Below are 14,589 nucleotides of genomic sequence, written 5' to 3'. Positions count from 1 at the left end.
CCTTCCAAAGCCTGTGCTGTCCTCGCTTGTCCTCACCCGTGGTGTCAGCTTCTACAGTACTGGTTGGTTCTTCCCAATAAATAGCACTTTGGTTGTTTGCTGTCCTGCTGCAAGTGCTGTGGCTCATCTCTGGATGCTCAGTAGCCTTTGGGCTTTCCTTCACAGAGTTGTCCAGATTTTTATATTAAAAATAAGACGGGGAGGGGAGGGTGGTGGTTCGTGCAGTCAGAAATGGCCATGTCATCAGCCTGGCAGAGGTTCCTTGGGGTAAGGAGCATGTGGCTGTCCAGCGTTGTTCTCTCACCTTTGTTTGCAGTGGTGGAGGATCTCAGACTCTGGTGGCAGAACTCAGTGGGTCTCCATTGCCTTCTTGATGCTTTTCTGTGTTGGCTTTGAACTGCTGAGGAGGCTGGAAAAGTAATGAAAATGTGATATTGCTCCCTGATTCCAGCAGTTCCTGCTTGCGACTTGTCTGAAGAAGATTCACTAATGCTAATAAGAGAAATTACTGTTTTCTTCCCTTGCAATGAGTCTTCTTGACATGCATCTTGCCATCCACTGCCCATGAGCTGTGTGCTTTTCCCACCCAGAGCAGCTGAGGCTTCTTCTCCCTCTGTCGTGCAGAGATGTGCGCGTGTGTCCTCTCCAGTCAGTGCTCAGGAGCGTGGAGCCACACCAGCTTCTGCCCTTCGGTAGTTAAGAGACTTTCTGGCTGGAAAAAATTAGGTCAAATTAACATAATCTCTAGAATTACATAGCAGAGCAGTGTTGGAACATTTTTCAAAGCCTTGAGAGACACCTGATAACTTAATTCCTGTCCTCACCCAAATGCTCCAGCGTTCTTCCTGTCTGACAGAGGAGAGGTGGGAGCCAACGGGGTTCTCTGAGCTGCTGGCAATCCAGGCATCTGGAGCCAGCCCACTGGAATCCAATCCTTAGGATGAGGTGGGCTTGAAATCTGTTTCATTTTGCTATTCTTCCCCTACTTTTAGTATAAACCTGACCTAGTTCATGTCCCCTGGAACCATGGAGTAGTTCTGAAAAACAATTGTCTTGCTTTAATTGAATAAAACATGGGGAGAGAGGCTGCACTGAAGCAGTTTCTAGCAGGTGACCCTAGAAAATTCTGCCCTTGGAGTTGTCCTTTTGATTTATTGGTTCAGGGAGTTTCTGGGGGAGCTCTTGGAAAGCTGACCTGATGCTTTCTCCAGCGAAGGACAAGCTGAGCAGTGGTGAAGTTTCCAAACACCGCGACCTTTAGAGCTTTCCCTCTGTCACTTTAGTGTAGGTGCTTGAAAAGATTTCCTGCGTGACAGCTTGATCTTTTCCATGTATCCTCCAACAGCATTGATATTCCGGCCATCCTTTGGTGTTTCAGCCGTTATCGCTGCCGAGCCCTTTTTTATCAGTTAAATTGTCCTTGTGGCTTTCTTCATTAAGATGTACAATACGATACAGCAGAGCAAGCAGCATCATTTGAATTACCCTGGAGTCGCTCCTTGGAATGCTGGGCTTGGGCAGCTGTTGTTTCCTGGGAAATAAAGGTCCTTAATCACAGTCCAGCCCCGATCTCGGGGCATGGCACTGAGTGTTCACCTGCCTTTCCCAGCCTGCTCACTCCTGCCCGCCTCTCAGGATCCACGGCATCATTCATAGGTGAACATTTGCATTTCCCACACTTTCTCCACAGGTGGAATTACACAGGTGTTTGGTGAGGACCTGGGGGTGACAGGTGCAGGTTGCCGGTGTTGCCAGCCCTGTGGTGGATGCTGCTGACTCTGTAAAGGTGCTGCTCTCCATCCTTTGCAGGCTGGGGGCCCCCCATGTCCTCCCTGGAGGGCCCATTTAGAGCATGTTTCAAATCCCACTGATCCCTTGGAGTAGCAGTTGTGGGTGTGTGTTTCAGGGGGCTGTAACACTGCAGGCAGTGGTTTTCACTTGAGAATTCCCAGCCCCCTCAGTGAATGCGTGTGGAAAGCACTGAGCCCGTCCTGTGGAAACAGCTCTGAGTTCCTTCCTGAGGCTCAGGATTTCTACAAGCAGGAGCAAGCTCTCTTTGTCTTGGAGGCGTGCAGGAGCCAGTGAGCTCCAAAGCAGGAGCTGAGAATTGATGCTGAGTTGGAAGATCAGCTCTTGAGCAGGGGCACATGGTGGTGGAACTCTGCTGTCACCCACAGGGGCAGAAGCTGTCTCCTGATAAGCACAACTTCGTGTCATCCCAGGTGCTTTAAAAATAATAGCACATGGAAATGTGAACGCTGTCAGCAAAAATAGGTTTTCAGAGCATTTCACATGCCAAAAAACTTCCTCAAAACAAGAACTTTTTTTTATCTTCAGTAGGAGTTTGTCCTTTCCTAATTACAGCCGGTGGTGTGAAAAGCTGCAGTTGCAGGGAGTTTATCCCAGCAGTCATCCCAGTGGCTGGTGGGCAGGAAGAATGCAGTCCCAGTCATCCTTTTCTCAGATTTCCTTGCAGTGGGTTTGTGGGAGGCAGCCTGGGGATGACTAAAGCAGGACCAGGACATCGGCTCAGGTACAGCCACATCTGCCTGGCACCACTGCAGGTGCTGGCATGGAATTCCATGGTAAAAACACTTTTGCTCCCCAGTCAGCTGAGAGTAGTCAGCTTCTGCTGGGCTGTCTGGACTCTCTGACAGACTCTGGCTTTCCTGGGGATGTGGAGATGGCCACGCTGCCAGCGGGAGATGGGAACATCAGCAGGAGCAGCCAGGGCTCCCAGTTTGCTCTCGACATTCCCAGTCTGCTGTTGAGCTGTGACATGTTCAGGTGCTTGATTCCACTGTGAAGGGACGCAGCCCAGGGATTTGTTCCCCCAAATTACTTATTATTTAAGTTTTGCTTTCTGTTGAAGGTTCTGCCTGTCCCTGGTAAAATGTCAAGTTAATTTAAAGATGATTCTGTGCCTTTCTGACATTTTCATCCAGGATGTGTCCGCATTAAAGGGGCTAAAGGCAGAGCTGACAGGCCTGGGACAGGAAATAAAATTTAATAAAATTCAGTCTTTCAGTCCCATCCCAGCCAGTAGCAGGTAGGACCTGTCATATGTGGCCTTACCTTTGATGACACAGCATAAGCAGTGCACAAACCATCATCTTGCCGAGCAGAAGCGTGGGATGTGTGCAAGCTTGGGCTTGAAATCAAACCCAAATCCTCACAAATCTGTGTGGAGAAACATGCAAAAGCATGGCTAGAGCCACTGTGCTAATGTCAGATTATTTTTGTTCTGGTCACACACAGCATCCATACAGATTGTGATGATTTCTGTGAAACATCTGGTCTGCTAATCAAGTTGTCCCCAGGGCCCATTGCAGCACGCCTGGACGGGGACACTCAGCACCAACCCAGAGCACTGTACGGAGCAGATCGGGGCTTTGGGATGCAAAGGACATCTCCATCCATCCTTGGAGGAGCATGTGGTGAGGGAGAGGATGGCTGAGGTGAGGGGGAGGATGGCTGAGGTGAGGGGGAGGATGGCTGAGGTGAGGGGGAGGATGGCTGAGGTGAGGAAGGGGATGGCTGAGGTGAGGGAGAGGATGGATGTGCCACTGCTCTGGTGTTTGAGCCTCATCACCCCTCATCTCCCGCATTGCTGTGGGATGTGACATCTGTGCTGGTGTCCCACAGAAATTGAATCCAGGGGAACAGCAGAAAGGGTTTTGTAGGCTTTTGCATCAGCCCCAGGGACCTGAACCAAAGCAGGGATCTGTTTGCAGTGCTGCATGCTGTTCCCTCAGGCTGCGTGCAGGAATTCACACTCACCCCGGTCACTACATGTGAAGTAGTCTGGAAAATCGGGAAGAAAAAGAGCTCCATGCGTCAGGGATCAGATTGGCTTTTGGTTTCAGTTCAGAAAGCAATTTAAAAAGCAATATATTGAATGGATATCTATACTTGCTAAAGCCTCTTTAAATTTAAAAGGCAGCAGCATGTTTTGCTGTTATTTTGTGGATGTGCTGCTGTAATTCTGTGTGTGCTCCTCACCCCCTGCACCAAGTGCCTCTGCGTGCCTGCAGCACTGTGGCTGCACCATTCAACCAGGGGAATTGAATTTTGCTGCTGGGGTTTTAACATTCCTCCATCGTGCTTGTTCTGTTTGAGGCTGTGGACTAATTATGGCCAAGTTTAAAGGGCCTGATCTGTCACACTCTGCAAACAGTCTGAAGTTGGAGAGAATCCATTTGAGAAAACGAGGAGGCTCAGCGGTGGAGCTCATAACTCTGAGAAATGTTGCCCAGCTGCCTCCACACAGTAATTTTGTAAATATGTGTGTGTATATGTGTGTGTGCCCTCGTGTAGCTGCCTACTGAAGTGGTGAGTGCCTAGAGCTTGGGTGTCATCTGAGTTGTCTTAGCTGGCAGATATTTATTTCTTATGGCCGTTGCTACACAGAAATCCCAATAAAGTGAAATTTGCAGCTTTGTACAGGCCAATGGTTACTCCCTTGGGTACCTTCTGTAACTATAAACCAGGCCCCTGAGGAGCTTTTGTACACAAAGATTTTGGAAGGCCTTGGCATTGTTCTGCTTTTCCTGAACAGCAGTCCTGATTGGCATTGAGAAGAGAAGCCTTGATATTAAGATAGAAAATCCCACGTTGAGTCTGTTTGGTTATGTGATTGCTATGTCCTCTTGGCTTTTCTGGCAGACCAGCCCATTCTTCATCACCAGATTTCCATTTTAAATGATAGCTGTCAGCCTTGGGTGATCGTGTAGCTGTTCTGCATATCGATGGCTTGGGGCCAGAGCAGTGCTTTTTTGTGACAGCAGAGCCTTTCCTTGGTCAGCATGAGTTAAGTCAGGAGTGTATCAAAGACTTGTTGGTCAGCATTTGAGGAGAAGAGATGGATTTTGTTGTAGGACATGGGGCAGAAGGCTGATCCCTGGGGTGTTGTGTGCCTGCTCTGACACGGAAATGTGGCTGTTCTTGAAAGCAAAGCAGAAGCTGGTGGCACATACCCAGGATTCAGGAAAGCACCTTCAAAGTCAGCCAGGCCTGCCTGAAGTTAGGGGTTGTGTGAGCAGCAGCATTGCAGGGCTGGGATGTCCCTTCAGGCTGTGGAGTGGCAGTGGTGGGGACACACACGGATTTTCAGGAATGCACTGTTTTGGTACCAAAGCACCAGTGACCTTTTTCTCTCCTTTGCCACGTGGTGATGTAGAGACACGCCAGTGTCAGCGTGTTCAAGTCTTTACACGGGGTCATTCCCTCTGGAACACGTGTGTGCAGTCCTTCCCAAAGGACTGGGACTGAACAGGACTCCCCAAAAGCTCACTCTGAATTTTAACCACTCTGTGTTTCCTATTGCAACCATCCAAACCATTTGCTAATCATAACTTTGTCATTCCAGCTGCAGCCAACATGTTGTTTGACGTGGATATTTGTTCGCACTTACAACCGCTTGAGAACTTTATTTTGTGTAACCTGTCGGTCTCTGTCCCCGGACGGGGAAGCGAGATGCACTGTCCAGTTTGCACTGTTTCTTGACTAATAATCTCTTCCAGCACATCAATACAAGTTTGCTTCCAGCAGATTCTCTATTTAGTGTAAAAGCTGACATAACTTTTTTTATTTCAGGAAGACAGTAAATTGAGACTATTTATAGATGCCAAGATGCTATCTCAGGAATTAATACTCAGTTTTACAAGCCCTTCTAAACAATGGGTTTCCCCCCACCTCCACCACCATTTCCCCTTCCACCATTTGCTTGGTTAAAACAAATGGGGATTGCTACCCAAAACCAAAGCAAAGCCCTGCTCTTGGTCTCCTCGTGGCTTTGGAAGGTTTCCTTTGTAGGCCCCCAGGGCTCCCACAGGAGAACAAGGGCTGGCCTCCTTGAGGGTGCCTTAGATTTGGTTGCCAAGATGAGAACAGCCTACGTTGGCAGTGGAAACAGGCTAATGACGGCTTGATAATCTGCTATGCAAGTCTTGGTACAGTTTGTTAAACTGTGCAGGGTTTATTTGTTTTGCTTCCATAATTAAAGCATGTAGACCTTGTATCTGTAAGTATTGTGTATTCCTTGTATGATTCTTGTCTTTGCTGCTGCTTCAGGAATTCAGCCCTGGGCTGTCCTCAGCTAAATTGCCAAGAAACAGGTCCTCCTTTTTCCACTGCTGCCTCTGCCCGCTCAGGGGCCCGTCCCCAGGTTGTGTCAGCGAGGGGAAACGCCGCTGTGAATTGTCTGTCGTTGCTGCAAAACCCAAGCTCCGGGCTGCAGCGCCGCTGAGGCTCGCTCACACGCTGCTCCTCACTCAAACACTGCCTGCCTCCAGCCAGGCACGGCTGCCCCAAACCTGGCTGGCCCTTGGCTCTGGGATTTATTTCAGTCACACGTCCTGAGGAGCCCGTCCGCTCCAGCCACTGACCCCTGCCGCAGAGCACCTGCCTCCAGAGGGAAAGTAAACAGCCTCCAAGAACTAAATAAATAGTAAATTTGGGTAATGTGGTTACATTTAGTTTAGAACTATTGGTGTGGGGGAAAGAACTGTCAGAAAAAGCCTTCAGTTTTGGGTCAGTCTTTTTAAACTGCCTGTTGGAAACACCTGGAAGATACAAAGAATCCCTCCATTGGCAAGGCAGTGCCCCCCAAGAAATTTCCAGTGGGATGTAGTCCAAATGGAGTAGAGTCAGCTTCAGACTAACCAGCAAAAAAATATACAGGATGTTTTAATTACCCATAGCTGTCCAACCAGGGACCTGCTGCAGCAGAGGGAACGGCAATGTTTGTCCACAGTTGCCAGTTCTAGAACATATTTTATGCTGGAAAATATGGTTCATCATGCAGGTGGTGGCTGGGAAGCTGGAGGAGAGGCAGGAGCAGACTGTTCCCTGGCCAGGGGAGCTCTGATGGGGCAGTGTTTGAGAGTGTAACAGCGATGTGCCAAGCCTCAGCTCCTCATCCTGCTCTGGAGCTTCTGTTTTGTCCCCACCAACCAAACCGTTGGTGTCGGTGTTTTCTCCTGTCTCCTGTTCCCCTGACTTTGCAACCACCAGTAATTGTTCTGGCAAGGACCTGGAAAAAGAAAAAAATTTACTGTTTTCCTCAGGCTCATAGCTTTTGAACTGGAGGCATGTCTTCTAAACAGTGCAACTCACTTCAAATGCTTTTTGCCTTTCATTTTATTATTGCTTGTCACGCAATGTTCTTTGAAAGCTTGCTCATATATTATCTGTTCCATTTTTTCCATTTTCCCTTTTTTTGCATGCTGTTCCTCCTGTTTCTTCCCTTCCTCCAATCCTCTGTTCCCGTGTGTAGACACAACGGCGACGACAGAACCAGCAGTTCACGGTTGGTATCACATTCCTGTTTATCTTATTTCTCAGCGCTGCTGAGTGGCAAGACAAGCCTGGGAAGGGGAAGCCAAAAAGGGAACTGGAGTCTTCAAGGGAAAACTGTTTCAGGTGGCCTCATCTCATAAATACAACATGGGTTCTAAGGCAGGAAGGTCTGTCTGCTCTTGTCATTTCTGCTGTGAGCTTCCCAGCTGATCATCCTGGTGCCAGGCAAGCACAAGCCCCACGGAACAGGCATCCAGGTCCAAGCAATGCTAAGTGGTTCTCACCCATTGACTGAGAGAGTCACTTCACATGTGAAAAAGAAATTTTTATTTTTTAAAAAAAAAGATTTTTGAGCATTTTTCTTGCATTTTGAGTTAGTTTTTAAGACAGGGCATCCAGCGGGTCTGCTGGCATAGGGCAGCCCTGGGGATTCTCCAGAGGAGTGCTCGCCTCCAAGGTCGGCAGGGAAGTTTGTGTTATTACACTGCAGAAGGAGACTGGGAAAACAAATAGCAACACTTTCCTCTCAGCATAGCAGTCTAGCAAAGTAACCCTTCTCATCTGCTCGAGGCAGTCTAGCTAACAGCTTGACAGCTTCCTGAGCTTCCTCCATTCCCCGGCAAGCCTACGTACGCGCTGCGGGCTGGAAGTTGAGCATCCCATTTTTTGGCACAAGCTTACTTTTCAACTGAAGAACCAAAACCTCTGACAATTTTTAATTTCAGCTAGTTCACGTTGGACTTCGCTGTTCTAGTTTCTTTTCACTCTGATAAATTGATTTTTTACTGACAGAAACCCCTAGCACAGAGCACCCTGTTCTCCTGCCTGCTCCCTTGAGGTGTTGCTTGGCCAAGGTCAGAGGCAGGACTGAGCAAAGCAGTGAGCTGTATCCACTGGAGAGCCTTGCACTTCTTATCCCAATAACTTACCTACCTGGATGCATTTTCCCACTTGGCATAAAGATGGAAATCTTGGGGCACACTTGTGTTTTGTCTGCGTGTCAGTCTCCCTGTGTGTGTTAAATGGAGTCAGTGTCGCTGATTTTGTAGCTACATGTTTGTGGCTAGATGTTGATCCCTAATTTTGAAAAAGATCAGGTAGCCCTGACAATAGCACAGCTCCCAGCATCCTTTTTGGGTGTCTCTGCATCAGGAAAGGCTCGGTGTAGGCATGTATCAGACTCTGCAGTGAGGACCAGCTGGGCAGATGCTCAGTGGCAAACCCTTGCCCTATTTTTTAAAGCAGTTAAATTTTATTTTTTATTATTTATTCTGAGGAAGCCATAAAAAGCCTGTTTTTAACTCAAGGACTTCCCCACTCCGTGGGGAGGATTGCTGCCAGGGAGGTGGCCAGCTGAAATGACAACCTATCCCAGTCAAACGAGCTGCCACAAACTTTCCTGCCTTAAAACCAGCCGGTTTGTTCTGAATTCCCCCTGTGCTTGCCCTTGTGGGGTGCTTTTCCCGTGAAGACTCTGGATTTCTTTCCAAGCTTGTGTTGCTGGAGTGTGTATGGAGTATACCAGGTGTTTATGTTGGCCATTTGTTCTTTCCAATGTCCAATGGGAGTGAGCATGTCTGTGAATGACTAGAAATGCATGGGCATGAATACAGCCAAATGGATTTTCTCCAAAAACGATTTAAAATGAATTGGGGGAAGAAAAAAGAAAATAAACCAACCAAAAAAAAAAAAACCAAAACCAAAAACCAACCCAAAAAAGAGCTTGCTAGCAAAGAAAATGGAATGTAAGGCCAGTGTGGAGCCAGCACAATGCTTCAATCGGGGAAAGAGGGTTTTGAGCCATTTAAAGTTTTGGAGTGTATCCTAGAGGACTGGGGGGAAGGAGTCCTGTGTGTGTGTGCATGTCCCAGCAGTAGCCAAGGCCCTGCCATTCCAGTTTCCTCACGGAATGGAGTTGACGGCAGCGATGCATGAGTGACCTAACGCACGAACGTTGTTAACTCTTTTGTTGAAAAATGAGAGCTTAACTGTGAATTTTCTGATGCACTTTCTCCTTTCTCTGCACTGTTCATTGCCAGAGCTCCAATAACAGCATGGTCATGGCCGGCAGGAAGGCTTGTGCTTCCGCTGCACCCCACGAAGCTGGGGTTCCCCAGCTTCAGCCCTCCTCCCTCTCGGTGTGCCCCCCTGGGGTCAGGGTGCCCGTGGGGCTGAAATCGCAGGTCCCACTGTTTGAGCTGGAATATGGGCAGAACTCAGTGGAGCCGGGAGTGTAACAACCTGGAGTGTCTGCACCCCTCAGTCTGGGGACAAAGTGCTTTTTCTGCCACACACTTTCGATTTTCCTCCCTGCCCCTCTCCCCACCAGTTTTTAATGTTGTCCCTCGGTGGCCAGCGAGCTGGGCCCTCACGAGGTGCTGGCCTTCGTGGAGCCCCTCAGGTGCGAGGCCTAGCTCATGTTTGCCCCCTGCACAAGCAGGACACCTCTGAGCAGCCGTCACCTTGGACACACTGACCTTGTGTCCGGTTTTTATCAAATTCTGCCCTTACCCCGTTGTAAGCAGAGAGCTTTAAACGCTCAGAATGATTCCCCAGGATGTGGGTGCTGCCCACACAGGGCGTTGTGCCTGAGGCCCTGTCCATCCATGTGTGCCCAGCAATGGGGGCTCAGGGCTGCTCCCCACTCCACTGGCAAGGCAAGAACCAGGCCATGCTGCCTCAGCACAGGCAGAATTTCTGCTCATTCTCATGGAAAAGCAGGGTTTTGAGCCATTTGGAAAAGCCTCCTCTGAAGCTGGCAAAGCAGGAAGCCTGGAGTGAAGGTTAAAATAACAGAAACACCCCCATCACAAACGAAGAGTGATAAGAAAATACTTGGCCCATAATTCAGCAGGTAAATTATTTTACAGGCTGGAAATTATTCCCTGAAGGCCCGTGTGGGTTTTCAATTGTGGCCGTAGCAGGTTTGGTACAAGAATAGGTAACACTATTGTGTTGCACTCTTGTTCCTTTTCCTGCTAGTGCTCAGTCCCCGAAAATGAGTTTTGTTCGGCTGAAGCCAAAGCCCGGCCACACCAGAGCGTTGGCCACTCGTACACCTCACCACGGAAAAGGCCTCAGAGCTTTCTGCCTTGCCATCACCAAGCAGCTCTGCCAGCCCACCTGCCTCCTTCCCTCTTGGAAATGCCCTACTTAAAAGTGCGGCTAATAGTAAATCCGTTCCTCAATGTATTTTACAGCTCCCGTCCTTGGGGCGGTTGAATAAAACATCACAGCGTTGTCTGCGCGGGTCCGCACTGCGCCGCCGCACGCCGCATGAAACGGAATCCCTAATTGCTTATTTAGAGCCTGAGATGGGAGAGAAATTGGCTTTTCCTAAAAAACTGGATGTAGCGTGGGAGCCAACAGAAACCTAAATATAGCCAGGGTGCCTGGTCCTCGTGTGGGCACCTGGTTGAGCTGCAGGACGCACTCGCCCTGCCGGCTCTGCCTGCCGAGGATTTACCATTTCCAGGGAAATGGAGCAGAGTGAAAAGTTCCCTTTCATTTCTCTGACAGGAGTAGTGGTACACTTTGAGTTCATCCCCTCAGAAATGAAAAGAAGGGGCTTTAGTAGCCAGTATGAAAGTTTAATGAGAAAAATCAAGAAGTAATTTACCACCTATTTAAAAGCCTCACAACAGGTTTTAACACCGGCCAGTGGCATTTGTGAGTGTCCCAGGTGCAGGGAGAAATGGAATTGTGGAATTGTTGCAAATTTCATTCTGAAAAGGATTTTTTTTTTTTGCTTCATAAAAAATGCAACATTGCCCTTTTTCATCAGTGAGAAAATGTAGTTCCTTTAAAGGGAACTCTCTACAGAAGCAATTTTGGTGAGAGAAAAGTTGAAGAGCTCCTCTGCCAAGTGCAGCTTTGCATGGCTAATGCTTCTGTGAGGCAACTGTTGTATTTACAGATCATTTATAGGAAAAAGGCTCCTGAAAATCTGAAAAGGGCTCCCTGAAACCCGAGAGTGGCACACAAGCAAATTTCCTGCTATTAATCTAAATGGCTTCCCACTTCAGGAGGTAATTCCAATGGAGCTTCCTGGTGATTTGATGTATTTAAAAACCAGTCACTGAAAATTAGTTTAATTTTTAAAGAGCAGTGTATATATATATATAAATACACATATTGCTGCTCTGCAGTGAGGCCAAGTCTGCACACTGACCATGCTGCACTCACAGCTTGGCTATTTAACACAGTCAGCTCTGGTAGCAGTCCATGAGCTGACAGCCCCAGGTTCCCCAGTGCCCAGGGATGTGGGATCTCTTCATGGGAATTTTTTTTCTTTGCTTATGCATTTGTTTTTAGTGGCCAGCAGCAAGAGCGAGTCCTGGAAATCACAGCCCACAGAGTAACACTGCCCCACGCCACATTTCAGTAAGTCTGGGTGGCCTCCTGGCACCGGTTTGCCCTGTCACTGGTGCTGAGGTGCCCACCCTGGGGATGCTGTGCCTGCAGACCCCAGCACTTCCTCAGACTCCCAAACCAAGCAGCACTAATGCCCTCACTGAGCACTGGCTGTCACAACCACATGCCTCCCTGATGGCTGTATAGCTTTGAGGACAGATTCTTTTCCCATAAATCCATCACACTTGGGCAGATGAACAGGAGCTGGTTTGTCCAGTAGTTTGGCAGAGAACACAGCCCACAGCCTGCAAGCAGGCCATGACATGCACTGTGCAATATTCCTACTCTCCCATCGATAAATGGCCAGACTTGTCATCATGACCAAAACTAATTGGATTGGGTGCAAAATCAGAAGCAAACTTTCCATTGCTCTCTGTCTGCAGGACCAAAATCAGCCTGGACTAAATTGGGAAGTTGTCCCTGTGACGGCCGAAAGGCAGAGTTTGGGGGGCTCTGCATGCTGTTATGAGTGGTCTCAATGCCATGTTTCGTGTGCCAACAGTGTAGAGCGAGGAGCATTTCTGTCTGCAATAAAGGCCACGATTGCACTGGTGTCACACGATGGCTCTGCCCGCAGCAGCGGACGGTGGCAAGTGACTGACGCATTCTCTTTTTCCCCCCAAGAAATTCATCCTCAGTTCTTAAGTGTGTTGTTCTTTGTCGCTTGAGAAACGCAGAGAAAAACGAGTCTGTTTTTACTTGTAAGGCTTTACTCAGTTGCCCAATTCGGCCGAGGAGCTGGACTATGGGGATCTCTCAGGTAAGGGTAGTCCGTAGGTAACCCGCTGCTCTCCTTCTCTAGACACTGGTTCCACTCTGATTTCTGCATCTTGGCCATGTTGCATTGTGCAGTCGCTATGGCACAGCCATTCCCCCCCACGCTCTCGCAGCTTGGAAGTGCTCTCCTTTCTGTTGGGGTTCCCCTCCCTTTTTTTTTTCTTTTTTTTTCTGGTTTTGGCACCCATTTCTGTGTGGCATCCTCGGACATGGGGCAGGAGGTGCAGGGCACCGAGGCCAACCACTGTGGTTCCCTCCTGGCTGGGGATTTTGACTGCTGACTTGGAGAACCGGTTGAGTTGAATCCTTGTAAAACACTTGACTCTGCCGTGTTGTGTGAAACCTCCCTTGCAGGTGGCCAGCACTAACCCTTGGCTGCTCGGGGATTCCTCATTGTACCAACATCAGACTGGGGGTAAAAAGGAGGTGGTTGTTTCTTCAGTAAGGTCAAACCAAGTAAATGGTTCAAGCCTCTTTTTATCCACACTGTACAGAAAGAGGCATAAATGCATCCTCGTGGCTGGTTCTTGCCAATTAGTGCTGATTGAGATTAAAGCAGAACAGTGTCTTCAGTGGATGCAGATTGGTGCATTCAGAGCAGAGCCTGTACCAGTGGTACAAACCTAAGTCTCTGCTCTTCATGTTTTCCTATAGAAATGCACCTTTATTTTTTTTTTTTTGCCCCCCTTGCAGGGCATCCCTGCAGACCCTGGTGCCTGCTGGGCTCTGGCTGCCTGCAGCTGCTGCAGCACAGGGTGCACAGTCCTGGCCATAGGGCAGGAGCAGCCGTTTGTCCCCCTGGGAAGAGCCCAGCCCAGGGGGGCTGGAGCCCACTGCTGTTCCTTTCAGGGGTTCAGCATGGAGCAAAAAACACCCCAAAAAACCCTGAGTCCTCCTCTTATTCCATCAGATGGTTCCCTCTCACCCAGTCAGATTGGGAACATCCCATTCCATAAGCCACTACAGGTGTGCTTTGGCCAAGAGGTCAGAAATGATGGATTCACTCTGGATGTTTTCTAACACTGAGCAATGCTAACAATTACTATTGCAGGCCCTGGACAGATCCCATAGGTAAGATGCACCAGGGCTGTGGTGAACATCCCTGTGTGGATGGGGAAAATTTGTTTTGCTGTAATAAGTCCTTTTACTTTATAAAATTCCATTTTTTTAAGGAAAAATACACTTTTTGGTGAATGAAGAGAAGAACCTGAAAAAAGGAATTGCCCAGAATGGGTGTTTGCTCACCAGCCTGTGCTGCCCAGAGGGGCTCACACCTTTCCTGGAGCACACAGCTCAGGGTAGTCCTTTTTCTGAGTCTGGAATGGAAGCCAAAATTTCCCCCACCTTTCCAGAACACAGCTCAGGCAGAGCCACTGCCCACAACAAGCACCTGTCGTGTGCTGTCCAACACCCTTTTTGGAGCATCTGGTTTGGCTACTGATTTTTTCCCTAAGAATTTCAGCATTTTGCTTGTTGCTCTTTAGGTTACTCCTGCCTGCCCAAAGGGTGATCGTTCCCAGTCAGGTGTGGTCAGGATCATACTGGGGCAGGTTTGGGGGAGGCACCAGAGAGAGCCCCAGGCCTTTCCCTGCTGCAGAGTGGCCTCTGCCCCGTAGCCCTTGTTCAGAATGCCAGGAAACTGCAGCCAGGTGATGTTTTTGGCCCGGGGTCAGCACACTGAGGCTCTCAGATGGGTGCTCCAGGTGAGTGCCAGAGTTGAGCTCTCGGTCGGGAGCAGCCAGGCGGGCGCTGGGAGCCCTGGGCACCACCCTGAGGGATGCAGGGCACCTGCCCACCCCCACGGGGACCGGCGTGGCGGGCGTGGGGGCTGCTGCCGTGTTTGCTCAGTGTGCTGTTCCTTCCAGGTACATCTGTCCCGCCCACAGCTCCAACCGAGGCTCTGCCGACTGAGCAATTAAGTAATGCATCCCTTGCCTTCCTCCCAGGTAGCCTGAGTGCAGAGCCGTCCTGCTCTTCCCACCGAGCTCTGTGTGTCCGTGCCTCTCGCAATCCTCTTGTTCCTCACATCCTGAGCCCTTAGCGTTCGGACAAGGCTGGCCCAGCACCTCTCAGTTCCTTATTCCTTGCTCCAGCCCGGCC

The 14,589-nt window shown here is 49.2% G+C and overlaps 1 protein-coding gene across 9 annotated transcripts in view; it reads left to right on the top strand.

The window, feature by feature from the left end:
• CADM1 (cell adhesion molecule 1) overlaps positions 1-14,589 on the top strand; it is a 133,615-nt gene that overhangs the window by 110,095 nt on the left and 8,931 nt on the right. For 3 of the 9 annotated variants that reach the window (XM_033519678.1, XM_033519677.1, XM_015649786.2), the window contains 3 exons: positions 7,277-7,309; positions 12,419-12,472; positions 14,355-14,435. The exons of 2 other annotated variants lie outside the window; for them this stretch is intronic. In XM_033519678.1, coding sequence (XP_033375569.1) covers positions 7,277-7,309; positions 12,419-12,472; positions 14,355-14,435 — 168 coding nt within the window. The remainder of the gene's footprint in view (positions 1-7,276; positions 7,310-12,418; positions 12,473-14,354; positions 14,436-14,589) is intronic. 4 more of the 9 variants (XM_033519681.1, XM_033519679.1, XM_033519683.1 and 1 more) reach the window with 2 other exon arrangements.

The sequence above is a fragment of the Parus major genome, chromosome 24 (assembly GCF_001522545.3).
Source record: "Parus major isolate Abel chromosome 24, Parus_major1.1, whole genome shotgun sequence".
NCBI lineage: Eukaryota > Metazoa > Chordata > Aves > Passeriformes > Paridae > Parus > Parus major.
Note: the sequence above shows the minus strand (reverse complement) of the source record. Positions and strands in the feature narration are given on the sequence as shown.